The following is a 12292-nucleotide window of genomic DNA, read 5'->3' as shown; positions in this document are numbered from 1 at the left end:
GAACCCGATGGACCGTTGGCCAGATCCGCCCTTCTTTCCACAGTCTATCATCCTCCTTTCAGGGGATAGGGAGGGAGTTGAGGGGTGTGTGCATAACCGGAAGAGTTATTCAGTTATATCGGTGCCACCACATGAAGGCGTCCCTCTCGAGCACCAGGCAGTACGAAGTAACGTGGAGAAATACATGTCGAACTGATGTCCCTGCCTGTGCATATTAAATAGCGACAACATTCCTTATTTACAGCACCACCAGGAGGCGTAGTTATTGCAGTTAAAATATCCAGACATAATTACCTGCATTGCCCACCAGGCTTTTAAGTAAATGAGAGGCAATACAAGCTGCGAGTGTCGTTCATTAACACTGATGTTGCAAATTTTCATGGATTTCCTCACCGGGCACCGCATTTATAAACTCCACTAAGCTGAAGCCGAGCGTGGGATTGTTTATATATACGCGTTTGCCTCTGTTGGTTGAGCCCCCAGATGTTTAGAACTAGAATGATAATAAATGTGAGAGAAGGATATTAACTGCTATGGAGGTTTGGTTATCGTGAATATTTACTAGGCTCCTTTATAAATGCAAGTCCAGTTAATATGTAGACTCTTGAATCATGCGAATATTCTCGGTATTTTCGTCCTTACTGTGAGCGTCCTCTTTAACCCCTTCAGTTCGATGACCCTGGTGTAGTTCTTTTTATATCTAGATTCGTACGCTTTTATATAACTTAGTAAAGACCTCGTGATGATGGGGATAATAAAGGATGTATAGATAAACCTTCAGTAAAGTTTCTCCTAAGCTGAATAAAGTTGGGTGCAGTTTGTAAGGATGTGGTAAAATAATTGGTGTTTTGTTATTACTGAAGGTGTTATTTTGTGACAAGCTTCACGGTCGTAGGTGTCGGCGAGTCAGATTTCACAGATTTTGCGCCTCTCTCTCTCTCTCTCTCTCTCTCTCTCTCTCTCTCTCTCTCTCTCTCTCACACACACACACACACACACACACACACACACACACACACACACACACACACACACACACACACACACACACACACACACACACACACACACACACACACACACACACACACACACACACACACACACACACATTTTGCTGAACTGCACCTTCCCCCTCCCGTCATGCTTTCTCATCAGTTAGATGTATATAGAAAGATGAACTCGACCATAAAATTCTTTGTACATGAGGGACCTGATCCATTAAACTCCTTATGGTCAGTTGGTGGAACTAAAGAAAATTACAGCGCTGAAAGCATAGCCTTTTCGATATTTACCCCTTCAGTGCGAGGGACCTTTTTCTTCGGTTAGCTCTATAACTCCGTAAACAAACGCAAAATGGTTCTAATTTTTTCTGGCCAGACATATTCTCAGTTTTTTTTCCTTTTTTCTGGAAACGAGAAGTTGTCGCTGTAAAATAAACTTGGTTGGCGTCTAGTGGTTTGGGCCAGGCGGGGCCGGACTGGCGGGTGAGTCTGTCATTACGGCAACTCAACCTGGAGTTATGATGTCGGGGCAAACAACATGGCCTTCCCCCAGCCCGTCTGAGGCCCGTATTCTCGTTGGGTATTAGGTTCCCCAGCACGTCTTCCTTACCAGTTTAATTCTGTATCTGGTGCTGTAATACTGTATAATGCTGTGTGGTAAATGTTGGTGTCTGCAGTATATAACTCTCTCTCTCTCTCTCTCTCTCTCTCTCTCTCTCTCTCTATATATATATATATATATATATATATATATATATATATATATATACATATACCAGAGATCATTGAGCTGTAACAGCGTAATTAAATTTTATAGATGTTAGAAAACTTCTTAAGCTGATGAGTAGACTACTTTATCTCAACCCCCTCCCTCCTACACACATACAACCTTTTCTCAGCACACTAACGCCATTGCTACAGCCATGTGCAAACTTAATGTACTGAAGTCACTTGGTCGACCAAAAGTGGCACCAAAAAAAAAAAAAACATCATTTGAGGTATCATCAACATACTCATATGCACATCCAAATATCGCTCCGGCTGCACCAGGCACAATCAGGGACAAAGTGCTCCAACACTTTAAAAGTAGGTCGTCCAGAGCAAGCAAAAACAAGTCTTCCTTCACAGGGACGCAAGAATATACCCAATCGAAACACATGAATCTTAGCACTGCATTGTAAGGATGGGCGCTTTGGATTGGGTGATATTGGCAGGGGGTAGCTTCAAATCAGTCTTCTCCAAGAACAAGAAAGCAAGCATACATTGATTTCACATATCCTGCATTTTGCAATACATGTAAAAAAGGCTATCGACCGTGATATATAAAAAAAAGCGTAGCTTTGTATCTAAAACTTGTATTCCCATAAAGCAAGAGGCTTCCTATTAATTCGTCTTTACCAGTGTATGTATGTGTACGATTCGTAAATATTTTCTTGTTAATAATGCAATTCGTGTATACAGGAAGGCATACATTGAATAGTAAAGACTGATATGCCAATTGGAGAATGAAGATTGAAAGACTGTCATGGAGAGTGTATGTGAATGAAGAGGGGGAGATCGGGAGGGGGAACCCGAGGATGAGATGGAAGAATTAGTCAAGGAGGTATATGAAAGAGAGAGAGAGAGAGAGAGAGAGAGAGAGAGAGAGAGAGAGAGAGAAAGGTTTGAGTTGGAGAGAGGGCAGCCTGGCAGCGAAGGACAGAATGACATGGGGGCGATACATATGTGGCCACCCCTCCCGGAATTATGGCGTCTGGTTTTAGATAGATAGATAGATAGTTGTATAGATAGATAGATAGACAGGTAGGCAGGTAGACTGATAGAATATACCGTACCCAATAAATCGTTAGGTAAGAGGTGCTACAAATCTTTCAAGACTGGCAGGAATATTACCTCAAATATTACACCACTCTCTCGCACCCAGTCCTAAGTCCCCCACGTACTTCACCATACAAGGTACTTTTCTTTTTCCTGTTTCCGGGAACACGTCCAAGAGCTTCCTTACATGCAACCGTTCCTTAACCCTCAACCTGTTATTTGCTACCGTGTGTATGTGTGTGTGTGTGTGTGTGTGTGTGTGTGTGTGTGTGTGTGTGTGTGTGTGTGTGTGTGGCGGAGAGGGAGGGGGAGAAAGACTTGGATACTTGCTTATTTCCTTGATATGTAGTGGGTTTCTCTCTCTCTCTCTCTCTCTCTCTCTCTCTCTCTCTCTCTCTCTCTCTCTCTCTCTCTCTCTCTATCATCATCATCATCATCATCATCATCATCATCTGTATGAATTAGTCTTTTTATGCCATCAATTCTTCTTCTTATCCTTCATTCACTTTTCTTCCCAAGCTTCCATTCCTCTCTCTGTTTCTCTTCCTTCCCAGGCCTACTTTTCCTCCACGTTTTCTTTACATTTAAGTTTCCTCTCCCTTTATCCTTGTTCTCCCTCCCTCCTTACCCTCCTTCCCTCTAGTCTCCCTCCCTTCTTCGTTCCTTCGCTGTCCTTCCTCCTTTCCTTCATCCTTTTCTCACGTCCTATCCTTCCCTCATGCCAACCCTGTGATATCCTTTTCTCTCCTTATCTTCCTCCCTTCTTCTCCCTCCCCTCTGTTCGTCCTTGGCTTCAAAGACTTACCCATGTGCAGCCAATCCCTCCCTTTTTCTTTTCTTCCCAGTCCATGTTATCTTCCTGTCGCCCTTTTTTTTCCCTTTCCTCTCTTCTTTTCTCCCTCCCTCCATCCTATTCTTCTTTCCTTCCTTACTTTCAACCCTCCCTGCTACCCTCCATCAGTTCCCCCTTTCTTTTAACTCCTCACTCTCTTCCTTTCCCCCCCTCTTCCCCTCCCTCCATCCCTTTTTCCCTCCCTTCATTTCTCCTTCTTTCCCTCTTTCCCTTCCTGCTTCCCTCCATCCCTCCTTCCTCCTCCTTTCTCTCCTTCTTTCCCTTCTTTCCTCCATCCTTCCCTCCTCCTTGGCGTGTCATGTCGATGTCTGGGTCTTGACGTTTCAGATTTTCTTTTCATATTTTTGTGGTGGTGCCGAGTCTAGGTGATAGTGTGTTTGTGGTGATAGTGTGTGTCTGTGGTGATAGTACGGCATGTGTGAACGAAGAAGACGAATGTTATGTTTGACACGTTTGTACCCGTCCAGTAAAAATAGAAGATGAAGAACTAGAATATGTTGAGAAATACATATACCTGGGGCAGGATGTTCAGGCAGACCCAGTCCATGACAGTGAAGTCTTGCGAGGAACAGGAATGGGATGGAGGGCTTTTGGCAAAAAAGGTAACAATATGAAGGACAAACAATTACCATTATGCCAAAAGAGAAGGTTATATAATCAGTGTTTCCTTCGTGTTCTAACTTATGAGAAACGTGCAGTCTAACAAAATCTCTGAAACATAAACTTGGGAGCGTGCCCAGAAGAGAATGGAAAGGATTGTGCATGGGATTACATAGAGGTAAAATGAGTGTTTCGTGATTAAGAAAACAGTCGAAAGTAGAGAATATGATCAATACAATGTAAAAAATAAATAAATGAATGTGGGCAGATCACGTCCCTCGTAGAAGAGATAACAGATGGACAACCATGGTAACAGAGTGACAGCCCACAGATAAAGTGAGAGGAAGAGGCAGATAGAGGACGAAATGGCGAAATGAGATTCGGAGTTTTCGTTGGGACTGGATGGAAAAGCTAACAGCCAATCGGTCAGGGTGGAAAAGAATGGGAGAGCCCCCTTTCCTGCACTGGACTGGATCTAGCTGATGATGATGATGATAAGGAGGAGGACGAGGACGAGGAGGAGGAGGACGAGGAACCTCTTTTCCCGCTTAGATCTCTCGAAGATAAATAAAATCGTCTGACCATTACAGGACCAAACAAACAAAAAAGTTTCTCGTTGTACGAGGTAAAGGGAATAAGAATGATACCATAATCTAAGAACGACATATTCATCAAGTCACTACAAACCCCGCGCGTTGAAACTGTTGCACAGCTAAATTCTGATCTGTCAGTGTCTGCTAAATTCTGATCTGTCAGTGTCTGAATTTGGGGCAAAGGAAGCATGTTTTTTTTGTATCAGAACTCAATATCTTTACATTTGCCTAACCACGTTTGTCCCCAGCATATTCCTTGCCTTCATCAAGTAAACTCAGTCCGTCATTACATCCCAGTATTCTTTGTGTCTCCTTTACTCGTGATCTCAAAAGCAGAAGACATTACATTTCTAACAATATCATCTTCTCAGAGGCTGGGTTTGTTTAACGGACTTTGTGCCATCGTCACCCAGCACTGTGTCCGACTGTATAGTTTAGTGGTCCTGTGTGGAGTAGTCTCGTTTGTAGGTCCGAGTGGTGGCCAAGGCGGTAGAGAGGTGGTCTGTTGTCCTAATGGACGCAAGATCGACTCCCGGCTGGAAGAGTGAACAGTTTAAGGGTCTGAATTTCGTTTAAAATGATTTCAGTCATCTACCTTTAGACTCACCGACATGTCGTAAGAACCCCCCCAAAAGTACTAATATGCCAGTCCTATATGAAGCAGCCCTAGCACGTATTCCATATGACGGTGGGTTTTAGCACCGAAGTGGTAACATACAGTACAGAGCTGTGTGGTACGTAGGACTGTTGGGCCTCAGGGAACTGGCTGCTGAGGCTATGCCCAAAATCAGAAGCATATATATTTTTTTTTTTTTTTTTTTTTTTAAGGTGGAATAAGAGGATTCTTTTCTTACTTCTCCTCCTCTCACAGATTCCCTTCAGTCTCCCTTCATTGCAGCGTCTCATTATTATGCCTCCGTTCACCTATGGTGGAGGACCCATTAAGTGACTCGTCTGTCCATCCGTGCTTGCGTTTGTGCGTGCATGGATCAGTGCGTTCGTAACACTATTGTCGGCGCGATATCTCCTGAACCCATCAACGGATTTCTATGCAGTTTGAGAAGATGATGAACTGATTAGGTCAGCTAGGTCACTGGGTAAAAGTGTCAAGGTCATATGGGGTCGACTTAGTTTATCCTTGTGGGCGCGATATCTCCTGAACCCCTAGACGGATTTCGACCAACCTTTTGACCATCTCACCAGATTATGCTTTTGTCAGTAATACAGTATGAAGGGACAATGAAATGATTGGATCAACAAGGTCAAGGGATCATAGATCAAGGTGATATGGGTGTGGGCGCGATATCTCTTGAACGCCTCGACGGATTTCGACCAAAGTTTTGACAGTGATACAGTTTGAAAAGACAGTGAACTAATTAGGTCAACAAGATCATGGGATCAAAGGTCAACGTCATATGAGATCTACATAGTTTATTTTTAGTCTTATTTCAACCCACAGTGAACCCTGTCAAGGAGGTTGTATGGAGAGTCCGTGCTTGGCGAAGGCATACCGAGCGACCCTTTGCGTCGACAATTCGGGGCCCGAGTTCTTGGCCTTTCATTTACTGTCGCTGTTATATCTGACACTATTTTTCTGTCTTTTTGTATGCATCCTCCCTCAAGGTTAACATGCAACACCCCTAGTTAAGAAAAAAGGAGGCAAGGAGACGAGATGTTGATGTGAGAGCAGTTGGTATGGAAATGGAGACTTGAGGAGAGTCGAGCAGACAGGCAGAGTTGTGATTATACTGGTAGCGCTGAGGCCGGACTGAATGAATGTTTGCCATTATTTACCATGATGGCCAGATTAATGGAACCTTTGTGTCTCGATCCCCTGACAGCTGAATGGGAATGAAATATGTGGGGATATTTGTGACTGCTGTGTCTGGAATGGTAATGGTGATGATATTATGCATGTTCCGTATTGATGATGATGATTAGGATGATGATGATGATGATGGAGTAGTGAATATATGGTTGCCACTACTTTACCATGACTGCTAGAATAACGTAACCTTCTCTGGCGCTTCCACCCAGATCTCAAACATAATCGTTGTAGTCTGCTTATGATTCTGCACACAAATAGTTATATATCTATTTTCTTCCTACCACCCTCAGATACCGGGCGTACGCGAGATAGCAGTGAACGGGTCCCTGATCTTCCCCGCCTTCCCTGCCCACCGCTACGACACCCAGGTCCACGCCACCACCTACACCTGCCGTGCCACATCTCCCACAGGCACGCTGCTTGCCACGCCCACACTCCTCAGGGCAGGTTAGTGTCAAACCCATCCATCGTCTTGTCAGGTCAGTTCAGGTCAGGTTACGTCAGTGCCGCACCCTGCCCTGGTCAGGCTGGGTTAGGTCATTGTCTTCCCCACCTTTGATCATAGTCATTGTCGTACCCATCCCAGGTCAGCTCACTGGCACACCCATTCCCAGTTAGGTCATTTTATTTTTTATGTTCCTATAGTTGAATGAGTCACGTTGATGATGTGCTTTGGTCAGTTTTCCAGCAAAGATTGTCCCCTTCGGCCCGAGGACAGCTGGTGTCTCATTGTTGATGGATCAGTACGAGACGCAGATGTACTTCATATATTAATTTCTAGTCAAAGCATTACCAGCGTAATAACCAAGACGTGTTCATTCTACAAAGTGGTGGTGGGGTATTACGAGGTGTAGATGTGCTGATCATAATATTCATCTGCTATAATATCACCAGCCTAATATAAACTATAATATTTGTTTTCTGTCCCCCCAGTTGTGGTGGGTCAGTATGAGGTGCAGGTGTACGACCAGCTGGTGATGGCGGGCAACACTGCGGTGCTACGCTGTGCTGTGCCATCTTACGTGCGAGAGTACGTCACCGTCACGTCTTGGCTCCACGACAACTCCTTTCACATCTACCCGTCCCTGCACGGCGGTACGTGCTCACTCACTCTCTCGTCTATTGAGGCTGTGAAGTCATCTGAACAAGTTAAAGCTTTTGGCTTTTGCTCTGTTTTCTTATTTGAAATTTTGTGTAAGTCACTGAGTGTGGATGATGTCCACTTTAAGATATCAGGTTGACATAAAATATGCTCATTTTTGTAAGAAGTCGTGCATTTAGTTGACCTACTCCCGACTTGCATTTTCCAAATCATCAACTTTTTTATGGATGCTACAGTATCGTCAGTATTGTACTTCGCTGATAATTAGAGAACACGTAATCCATACTATATGGAGAAAGAAAAGTGCTGATGTCTTCAATTCAATATTTCGCACGCAGTGCTATTGTAAACTTCCTGCTGGCATTCCTAAGCTATGTTCAACAAACGGAGAAAAAATGCGTAAATATTAGAGTGCTGGCCCTCAGGGAACTGACTGTCTAGTTTGTGCCCAGAGCTGGATACATATATACAGTACATCCCCCTAGTACGAGCCTATATGGGCAGCAGAGGACGTCACGTACTAGGGATTCGCGTACTGTGAATACATAAATTTCTGGGAAAAATTACATATGGGCGGCACCCCCCTTCATGGGCAACCCTTGAGACGCTTTTCAGACAAAAGTATTGTACTGTACAGGGAAACTATCAAAGACATATTACCTAAAATGAAGTAAACCTACAAGATTATGGCTTTACTAGGTAAATCAACAAGGATATGGCTTAACTAAACCAACAAGAATATGGCTGAAGGTGGGTGGAGCGTAGGCTACCGTTATCACGTCTTGGGGGGCCATTGTCGTGTACTCGGGGTAACCCCGGATTTGAGCCACTCTTCACTGCCCGTCTCACATACAAGGAGCTCAATTCGCGTACTAATAAAAAATACACTAAAATAAAAAAAAAGGTCCTCGCCTACAAGAGGGATCGCGTACTCAGAACTCGCATACTGTGGGGATGTACTGTATATACTGGGTAAAAATAATGTGTGTGTGTGTGTGTGTGTGTGTGTGTGTGTGTGTGTATTTATGTACGTTTGCATATATGTACGTACTAATGATGTAAGAAATTAAGAGTAAGTTTTAAATTACCTGCGACCAAAGATAATGAATGAATGAATTATTTATAGACGTTAGGGAAGGTAATAAATCAGTATGCCGTCATATAACCAGTGTGCATTAGCCCCTTGAGGCTGGATGTTTTCTCTCGGTGAAGTTTAACTGTCTAGGTTTACCCAGAATCGAAGACCAACCATAAGTACGATCTTAACGGTTAAAAGGATAATAGCGCACCACTAATTTGACCAATAATTTCTTCGAGAAGTGTGGAAGACAAAAATGAAAGGCATGGTAGGTGAAGGAAATGTGAACGAAATAGGAGGAAGGAGTGGGAGTGTAAAGGAGAGAGAAATTTGAAGTGATGGGTGTGTGGGTCGGACATATCATCACTTGTGTGGGGCAGGAGTAGCTGGAGCGTGAAGGTAACAAACTTGATGAAGAAGACAGGTGACACGAATAGTTGGGGTGTGAGGTGTAACAGGCTGAGGAGAAAAGACTGACAGGAAACAGGAGAAGCAGAGATGTGACGTACACTCTGACGAAAGGCATTAACCGACATTTGACGGGTGTAGCATAAAGGAGTGACCATCTAATGACAGACGGGTGAGAGGGGTACCTGGAATGTGAAATATAAACGGATGGCTGACTAAAAATAATTGACAGGTGACAGGAGCGAGTGAAATGTGAGTGATAATAAGGTAAGAAGAAATTTGTGACAAGTGATAGGGGTAACTAGGATGTTGGGTATGAGGTGACAGGAACATGTAACAGGAATAATTGGAATGTGAAAGATAACAGAGACTGACTGAAAGAAGTTAATAGAATAGACTATGAGGGAAAACAGATTGCTGAAGGGCTGGCTGGATCTGGCAGGAGTAGTTGAGATTGAAGGGGTAATAGGCAAGCAATGAAGAAGTTATAGATAACATGAGTGAGAGGTGTTGGAGGAGAGACTTAACTACAACACCACTACATGCCACACTGCTTCAAACACTCAACACCAAGCCATAGGGGTGGGGGAGATCAGGCAGTGACTTAAGTAAATATATATTGTCTGCATTAATGCTTCTCGTGCAGTCGCTAAGCATAAATCGGAATCTCAGTACGATGCCTTATTCCTTTTACTTCCAGACGATTCAGTTCAACTCTGGAAAAGCCTCTTGTTGTTATGTATCGATCATTTACCACTTGAAACATCACCTAACCTCTTCATTTACCACTTAAATCATCACTTCTTAACACTTTCACGGTCGGGACAGCATTAAAATGTTATTCCAGCTGCCGACAGAATGTTTTTGATTTATTTTTATTTCATTTTGTTTATTTATTTATTTGTTTAGCTTGGAGTTCGTCCAGGGAACCAGAGGTTGCTAATTCCTTTATGCATATTGGTAACTTCCAGCCCAAATAAATAAACAAGGAAAAGCGAAAGATTTTATTGATAGAGCAAGTCTGACGTTAATACACTTCGCTCTTTGGTAACAACATTCATAATATTTAACGTATTAAGGATTCCATGGGTGGGAAAAACAAGTATTTCACAATGTTCTTGGTATGAAGAATCTGTCGTTTTGAAACTGGAATTTCATATTATTCAAATAAACACACAACTGATTACTGGCCACCTCAGAATATTATTTGCATTGTATTATTTGGGGATTTTCTGCCTGGACGCCGAGCAGTGTTTTACCACTAAGTCTACGAGCCGTGTTATTCTTCGTTAGCTTTTTCAGGCTCCTATGACTCACTTAGATGAAGAAAATCGTCTGTCGCTAACTGAGAAAGAATATTAGGGTTGTTCCGTCCATGAGAAGGTTAATGGTGTAGTTTCCTACTACTTGCCTTAGGGAGAATAAACACGATAGCAGACACGAGCATGAGAGGGTTAAGTAGCTCGCTAGTACCTCTTCACTACCACTCAGTTTCTACATATAGCATTGTAATATTCGCTTATATGTTAGTTATACAAGCTATGACGAATTCATACGACGGAAAATTAAATTATAATAAGCCAAATATACCACTAAAGAAGAAATGTCGCCGAGTCCCAGGCCTGCGAGATGAGGGTCCCAGGTAAACAGGGAACACAGTACTCAGACGAGCGTCCACTCATACATATCTCTTATATTCACCATGGCTCGTAATCACAGAATTATTACGAGCATTTGCCTCTCGTAACTCGAATTGATTTTGTAGGATGAACAAGAGGCGTGAGAGGTTCTGAACTCTCCTGTCTTTCCATCCTGCAGAACCAAATCTTTCTTTAAAATTGGGGAATAGATTGTGAGATTGCTTGTTAATTTCAGCCCTGGGGTTGAATCCATGATCATCAGGTTACAGGCCAGGGAATTTCCACTCGGCCACCGCCTCTAAGTGGTCCGGGTTCGATTCCTGTGAAGTAAAGGGGAGTAGAGAAATATCTGTACTAGGAGACGAGATATGTGACTGCAAGGTATAGGGGTATAAGGGTAAGGTGTGGCTGTGTAAATTGTGGCAGTGTGAGGTAAGTGTTAGTTGTGGTGGAGTGAGGTGTGGCTGTGTGGGATGTGGCAGTGAGGTGTAATTCACCGGGTCGGTCAGGATCACATGATGGTTGTGATCATCGGCAGTTTACCCTCCCGGAAGAGAGCTGAGAGCTCATGTAGTCCAATCTAAGGACAAAAGCTTGACCTTCGCACACGCACACACCCATCCTCTTTTTCTCAAGGAGGACAGTGACCACCCGCTTTGTCAGTGAAACTTTTCGTATCTCGAGCAAGGTGTGTGTGCGATTCGCTGTGTAAGACGTGGAACTGAGAAATGAGAAAGAAATGTGGCTGTATGAAGTGTGGCAGTGTGAGATAAGTGGTGGATGTGATGGTGTGAGGGGTATGTAAGTAAGGTGAACAGTGTGAGGTGTAGGTGGGTGTGAGTTTCGTTATTAAGCGTGGCTGTGAAGTGTGACGTCGAGAGATGTGGCAGTGATTTAACATTTACTTCTTCAGTACCCTCTACAGCACATCACATTAACAATATACCGAAACAATCTGTCCTCAAACAAATACGTATTATCCAAGTTGACTCACACCCACACACAATATTCCCCCACCAACAACTGCTCTCAGTATCACCGGCTTACATATATGCCTCGGTGCTTTACACGAGAGGTGGTGTGGGGTTATAGCATTCTGTTATTTTAATTCGGAATAATCATAAAAGCATGTTGCAGCATCCATGGAATAGTTTTCTCACTGATTAAGCTGCAGAGAGCAAATTTTAATTCCGCTCCGGTAATGAAATTTATTGCCTGTATAAATAATTAATTAAACGCTGCAAAATGAATGCTGAAGTAAAGGCCTGTTTGTGTGTGGGGGAGGGAGGGGGGATGTGTGTGTGTTTGTGTACACGGTTGTTTGCGTGTGTGTGTGTGTGTGTGTGTGTGTGTGTATAAAGTATTATA

The 12292-nt window shown here is 43.3% G+C and overlaps 1 protein-coding gene across 1 annotated transcript in view; it reads left to right on the top strand.

Annotated features, from left to right (window-relative positions):
• The window catches only part of LOC145407249 (cell adhesion molecule Dscam1-like), a 175974-nt gene that overhangs the window by 18629 nt on the left and 145053 nt on the right, over positions 1-12292 (top strand). Inside the window, exons 3-4 of the mRNA XM_080278282.1 lie at positions 6987-7143; positions 7630-7791. Of these exons, the coding sequence (XP_080134408.1) occupies positions 6987-7143; positions 7630-7791 (319 nt within the window). The remainder of the gene's footprint in view (positions 1-6986; positions 7144-7629; positions 7792-12292) is intronic.

This window comes from Coenobita brevimanus, chromosome 72, assembly GCF_032717465.1.
Source record: "Coenobita brevimanus isolate Jiangsu-jjx chromosome 72, ASM3271746v2, whole genome shotgun sequence".
NCBI classification, from domain to species: domain Eukaryota; kingdom Metazoa; phylum Arthropoda; class Malacostraca; order Decapoda; family Coenobitidae; genus Coenobita; species Coenobita brevimanus.
The sequence above is the reverse complement of the archived record's forward strand: the minus strand, read 5'-3'. Positions and strand labels throughout refer to the sequence as shown.